The sequence below is a fragment of the Lactuca sativa genome, chromosome 3 (assembly GCF_002870075.4).
Source record: "Lactuca sativa cultivar Salinas chromosome 3, Lsat_Salinas_v11, whole genome shotgun sequence".
In the NCBI taxonomy this organism is placed as follows: domain Eukaryota; kingdom Viridiplantae; phylum Streptophyta; class Magnoliopsida; order Asterales; family Asteraceae; genus Lactuca; species Lactuca sativa.
Window position 1 is genome coordinate 70,334,539 of NC_056625.2, and position 7,125 is coordinate 70,341,663.

Genomic DNA, 7,125 nt, shown 5'->3' on the forward strand with positions numbered 1-7,125 from the left:
ATAATATAGGTTCCCTTCCCACTGAATTTTCATTTTTTTTTACCTTTTGAGTTTAAATGAAAAGAAAAGTGTTAAAGCAAAGTTTTACAACTATATCAATTAATACTCTATTTTCTATTCAATTACCATGTAAGTTGCCTTGGTTAGAGTTGTAATCAATATAATATTTCAAAAAGGAAAATATTGCTTTTGAATTGAAATATAGACTATCATCAATTAACAAGTATTTATTAGAGACAACGTCGATGGCTTTGATGTTGAGGTGACGGTCGGTTATTTGAAAATAATTTAGCTTAAGGAAAATTTTAAATTACTAAGATTTTATCTATTGGTTTAGGTCATGGTCTTTTGTTTGCTTGGAATTATTGGATATATTTTACTATATATGTATTAGTTTTCCAATTTTACTAATTATTTTGACGAGTTACATGTAATTTTAACTTTGTCTAGTCTTTTTAACAATAAAATATTTCTTTTTGCTGTTCAAAAAAGTGTATTTTAATCCGGTTAAACAGAACTAATAATGTCTATATTAGTGTATAAATAGGATTTTACCCGCCGCGCGTTAAGACGGCAGTAATGTATTTAAGAAGTAGTAAAAAGTAAGTTGTTATGTTGATCAGAAACTTAAGAAGATTTAAATTGACAAAGTATATAAAGTATAATAGTTTGGGATGAAGGTCATGCCAAACAAAGATAATCAAAACAATATTACATGTGACACGCATATAAAAATAAATAACTAAGATTCTTTTAAATTAAAAACAGAAATTCAAATAATTAAAAACGTGTTATATGTGACCCAACTTAGACGTACGAAATGTATATAAACATAAGCACGAAAAGGTAAAAAAAAAAATTACGTTGAGAAGTAGACAGACTCAATTTATACCGATATGTACATAAAAAAATATTTATTTTAAATCAATGAACTAAAGTTATAAATTTATGTTGAAACAATTTACGTCGAAATGTTGGTCACCTCTCTAATTTATATCCACACATATAAAAGGTTACATAATTAGAGGGATGATAACCGTAGAAAAATCAGATTATATACATATTACCGGGGATAAAATAAAAGTTTAGAAAATAAAAGGGGGTGAAATTGACATTTTCCAACGTTTGAATACATCGGTGAATATAATAAAAAAATAATGGGTTGAAAATGTCATTCTATAAAGTATAAGAAGTATAAGGACGGTAATAATATAAACATAACATGGGGTTTAAATTGCCAAAAGTAAAAAAAAAAAAAAAAAAAAAAAAAAGAATGTCAAAGGATTAAAAATAGAAAATAAAAAAAGTGGAAGGGAAAGAAAAGAAAAAGTAAGGCCGCCGACATTCATTTTTAGAAGATATATAATGGTAAATGTTTTTAAAATAAATGTAATACTACTTTTTATAAGAAGTGTAAATAGGTAGGAACCGTAATAACATATCATTCGTAATTATTAAATTGTGAATATTTTAACATGACTAATATATAAAATTCTGAAAATAAAGTGTTCAAAAAATCTGACAAAATAAAGTTTCAAAGGTACGAAATTTAATATGATAAGATTCAATTGCGAAATAAATCCCTAAAATTACTTCTTTGATTATGGAAGGTAGTTGGTCCCGATATTTGTTTCTTAGTCATACTTTTCCAAGAACGGGATAATTCTTTTTATCGCCAACTTTTTTCAAAAAAAAAAGTTGATTAGACATGCAATGGAGCGAGTTTGGAGCGAATTGACCTTGATCCAAAACATTTTTAACAAATTTCAAAATCCGATCCAAACCCGCTTCGTAACCCGTAAGGTTTTGAATAATCAAACTCATACCTTTATCCACCAAATCAACAGATATCTAAACCCGCCCCATAATCCGTAAGTTTTTTTAATAATCTAACACATTATGTACTCAAGGACTTTCTATTGGAATTAAAATCATTATTTTAGTTAATTCCAATTGGTTTTTTTACCGTCGACTGCATTGATAGAGAATTGAAATTACAAACTTTCTCCCGGTTGATAAATGACCTTATTGGTTTATAAATGAAATTGGTGATTACATGATGAAATATAAATGAAATGAAACCATGACTCTTGAGAGAAGATTGGAAGTATAGAAGTTGAGTCATCGAGTCCTATGTAAAAACAGTTTAGTCTTTGGCCTTTTCTCTTTGGACTTATGATTGGAATTTAATGTAAACTTTAGGCAATATAAAATATAAATTTATAATTCTAAAATTTATATTGGGCGGGTTATAAACGGAGCGGATCAATGATGATCCATACCCGACCCTTTTAATAAAAGGGTTAACGGGTACGGGTCGTTAACGGGTAAACAGATCAAAAACTATACTCCAAACCCGTATAATTGTTAAGGGTTTGGATCGGATCAGGGTCAAAACCCGCTCCATTGCCAGACTTAATTAAGATGCATATATATTATACTGCATTCAAAGAAAAAAAAACTTAAAAATAATGATTTTTTTTAATTTACATATGTGCACAAATATAAGTGTATCCATACACAACACAAAACTGTAATCGTCAATGATTTTCCCTTCCCTGTATTACATTCAATACCCTCAATATATATACATATTACATCAAACGGGCCACATAGGATGGGCCGGACAATATGCTCAAATACACAAATGCATAATAATAATAATAATAATAATAATAATAATAATAATAATAATAATATGCTAACAACCTCCACAATTTGAACGGGGAAAAGATTATGAACGTTCAAGCTGGACCGAAAATCAAGAAACAAAGGAGATGGAAGGCTCTTTGTGAAAATGTATGCATATTGAGAAGAAGACAGAACATGAAGAACATAAACATGACCAGTGTCAACTTTGTCTCGAACAAAATGAAGATCAATCTCTATATGTTACGTGCGTTTATGATGCACTGGATTAGAGGACATGTACACAACACTGACATTATCACAGTAAACAAGAGTTTCCTTAGCAGGTATATAGTAAAGCTCAAAAAGTAAGTTACGAATCCAACATGTTTCCGCTAAGGCATTTGCAACGCCCCGGTATTCAGCTTTAGCACTCGAGCGTGATATCGTGTTCTGGAGTTTGGAAGACCAAGATAGAAGGTTGTTACCAAGAAAGACACAATAGCTAGAAGTAGAACGTTGTGTAACAGGACACCCATCCCAGTCGGCATCAGAATAGGCAGTCAGAGTGCGACTGGGAGTATACAACTGAAGTCCATAAGATGTGGTATCGCGAATATAACATAAAATATGTTTGAGAGTGGTAAAATGAGGCTCACGTAGGTCGTGTATGTATAAGCATATTTGTTGCACAACATAGGTGATATCCAGGCGAGTGAGCATGAGATACTGTAAGGTTCCAGCCAGGCTGCGATATAAAGTGGGATCATCAACAGGAGGACCAGTGCCATCAAATTTTACAGATAGATCGGTAGGACTAGATGTTGGTTTGCAATTTTTCATAAAAGCTCGGTCAAGAATCTCAGCAGCATATTTTTGTTGAGACAAGAACAATCCATCAACAGATCTATTAGCTAAAACACCCAGAAAATAGTGAAGATCACCAAGATCTGACATAGAGAACTCAGTGCTCAATAAAGAAATAATGTGAGTAAGTAACTGGGTAGAGGAACCGGTGAGAACAATATCATCCACATATAATAACAGATACGCCATATGAGTATCGTACCTATAGATAAACAAAAAAGAATCACATCTGCTATGAACAAAACCAATGCGATTGATGAACATCACAAAACGATGAAACCAGGCGCGATGTGCTTGTTTGAGGCCATACAGAGAGCGTTGGAGCAAACATACATGATCTAGTCAAGATGGATCCCTAAAACCTGATGGCTGTTGCATGTAAACTATTTCCTACAAATGTCCATAAAGAAAAGCATTATTCACATCAAGTTATCTAATAGGCCACTTATGAGTGACAACAAGAGAAAGAACCATGTGAATGGTGGTTGGCTTAACAACTGGACTATATGTCTCATCACAGTCAATACCAGGTCACTGACTATGACCATTAGCAACTAGACGCGCTTTGTAGCGAGATAAGGACTCGTCTGCATTAAGTTTCTTTTTAAACAACCAAATACAGTTAATAATATTAGCAGTCGGGGGTCGAGGTACAAGTACCCAAGTTTTGTTACAGATAAGAGAAGTATATTCTTCTGTCATTGCATTAAGCCAATGAGGATCCTTAAATTCTTGTAAATAATTGTTAGGGACAGGAGAGGAAGAGTCAACATGAAGGTTGAGTTTTCTTATTGGTATAAAAATACCTTGTTTTGCACGGGTGACCATTGGGTGTTGAGATTGAGTAACATTAGGAAGAGTAGGAGTTTGAGATGAAGAAGCTGAGGAATTCGAAGACACAAACGAGGAAGGACTGGAGGGCGATGAACTAGAGTGGATAGGGCTCAAAGGAGATGGACTGGGTTAGTGAGAGCTGAGAGGAAGCTAAGTTGGGCCTCTCGACATAGATGAAGATGTAGTCGAGATGGGGCTGCCAAATGAAAAATTAGAATCAGAAGTTGTGGAGTGAGGATGCAAGGTGGGTTCGTCAGATGCACCGTTTGTCAATGGGGATGTCGGGGCCAGAGCGGTGAAGATAGGGTGAGATGAATCCAATTTGTCAAGGAATGAGTATGATGGAGCTCTATTTGGTGTCATGGATCTAAAGGGAAATACCATTTCGTCAAAGACCACATGGCGTGATATAATGATTTGATTTATGTCGAGATCAAGACAATGATAACCTTTATGATTTTTTGGATAACCAAGAAAAATGCATGGTGTTGATCTTAAGGAGAGTTTGTGAGAGGCATTAATGTGAGGAAAGCAAAGACAACCAAACACACAAAGATGATCATATGATGGAGATTTATTATAAAGTTTGTGGAACGGGGTTTGGTTGTCAAGATTGGTGGATGGGAGGATTTTAAGAAGATGAGCTGCCATGTGGATAGCCTCACTCCAATACGTGGGAGGAAGCTGATGAGTCGAAAACTCTTTTATGATCAAATAGATTCTTAACAAGCAAATCAAAAAAGAAAATTCAAGCGTGAACACACACAATGAACCAAAAAAGTGTTGAATGATTAATATGCAACACCTTAGAAGAGCTCGACAAAGAACTTCTACTATAGAGGAGTGTTAGGGTTACAGTACAATAATGAAAATAATAAATGAGAAGCATACTAAGAACGATGAATGCATGCACCATTTATACCAAACCCTAATAAACTAAACACGACTGGACAGGCCCAGACCGTGACTATCATGGACCGAACTAAAGGCCCAATGACGCAACATCTTAAACCCAACATTCTCCCCATTTGCGTCAATTAAGGCAAGAGATTACTATTGCACAACCTGAATAGCCTTCTTAACTGTTTTGAACAACTTCGGTATCATAGCTAGAATAGTATGACGGAAGTTGATGTACCACAGAATCATGTCGTTGAAGATCTTCTTTGAGGCATCGTCATTGGATTTACATCTATTGACTATATCCAGAACGTGTTCAAGAGCAACAATGGAAAACAGATGCTTGTCAGACAACGCGAACAGGCACTTTAATGGAAGAGCCTAACCTCCAACATCTTTTGTGAACATCACTGTCAAATGTTCGGTGTCAATTATGCCCATACTCATCTTGTTCACATCACTAACCTTGCCAATGGGTTTGATAGAGGGCTTATTCCTCAGAGCAACAACGATCGCTTGATCAAGCTTCGCTACTTCATGTATATACGAAATCAACATTCTCTTTATGTGATCAAGAATGGGTTTGTACTTCTACTCATTTGAAAACATAATATTAGTCAACAGAATCCAGTCATGAGGTTTGAGATTCGGAAAATCAGCAAGAGAAAATTCATGACTCGAATTATCCGAACCACGAGTAACCCAAAACTTCACATTGATAAATTTTCCCGCAGCAACCGGCTTCAGGACCTTGACCGTGGTAATCTTCTTTGCACACCAAGTCAAATACTGAGGTTGCAAGAAAGTAAAGTAATAATCGATTAGATCTCTATCAACCTTCAGGTTTAGTGAGGGAACATAAGCAATTGACTCAAAACAATGAAAACAAAAGCCCTTCTAGTGATTGGCATATCGAATTGCATGTCTTTAGAATTAACCAAGTCAAAAGAAATGATTGGTTCAAGCCAATGAGTACTTGGGGATTCAATCGCTTCCTTCAGCAGGTTTTCCCATGTTCATGATGGAAAAATAATTTTACTTTGTTCCAAACTGTCATGGGCCTCCTTAGCTTTTCTTTCCCTCTCTTCGGTTTCACGGTTTTGCTTTAACAACCCTTCTTGATTTACATCTTTCTTCTCCACTTTCACCAACAATTCTCTTTCCTTTATCTTGAACGGTTGGTCCTGAAGCTTCGTTAACCTTCAGTTCTGTAATGACACTTGGTTTAACTGGAGTAGGTTCGGTTGTTGGAGTTGGGCTTTTAGGGGTTTGTTTTGGTGGAACTTTAGTTGCTTCTCCCGCTTGTTTTGGAGGAACGTCCGCCTTCGAAACACCCTGGATTTTATTCAGAAGTCCAAGAGCTGGACACAGTTTTTCGGCCAAACGCCTCCTGACAGTGATTGTAGGAACAGTATCATGGGCATCCAGGAGATCAACCAGATTTGCATGAACATCAGCAACATAGGATTTTACAGTTGCTTGTTTGGTTGTGAGATCATCAATCTCCTTTCGGGATTGGGTGAGCTTGATGGTATTAGTTTTGAGCGAAGTGGCTTGTCGAGCAAGCTCATCCATCACTTTATTTTCCATAGCAATATCAGCCTGGAGTTTATCTAGTCGAGAGTTGACAGACTTACTAAGAGCCGATTGATCATATTGGATGTCAGAGCGGATAGTACCAAGCTTTATGAGTTCGGCTTGGAGAGAAGAAACAAGCTTCTCAGCAGAAGAGTTCGTAGTGTTCACTTGTTGCTGCGACTCAGCTTGTAGAGACTGCAAAAATTCTTTAGCATCGGCCATTAATTTTTCGACTTTTTTGGTCGCAGTATTAGTGGATTCATCGACGTCTTTGGTTGCTTTCTCGATTGAACTGTCATGCTGCTGAACCAAAGTGGC

The 7,125-nt window shown here is 35.6% G+C and overlaps 1 protein-coding gene across 1 annotated transcript; it reads right to left on the reverse strand.

Moving 5' to 3' along the window:
• Positions 1–2,435: 2,435 nt before the first annotated feature.
• On the reverse strand, positions 2,436–5,787 carry LOC111891127 (uncharacterized mitochondrial protein AtMg00810-like). Its single transcript, XM_023887210.1, has 5 exons — positions 5,695–5,787; positions 5,468–5,610; positions 2,897–3,697; positions 2,491–2,558; positions 2,436–2,440 (listed from the first exon to the last, which is right to left on the reverse strand). The coding sequence occupies exons 1-5, from the start codon at positions 5,785–5,787 to the stop codon at positions 2,436–2,438; spliced, it is 1,110 nt and encodes a 369-aa protein (XP_023742978.1).
• Between the last annotated feature and the right edge of the window lie 1,338 nt (positions 5,788–7,125).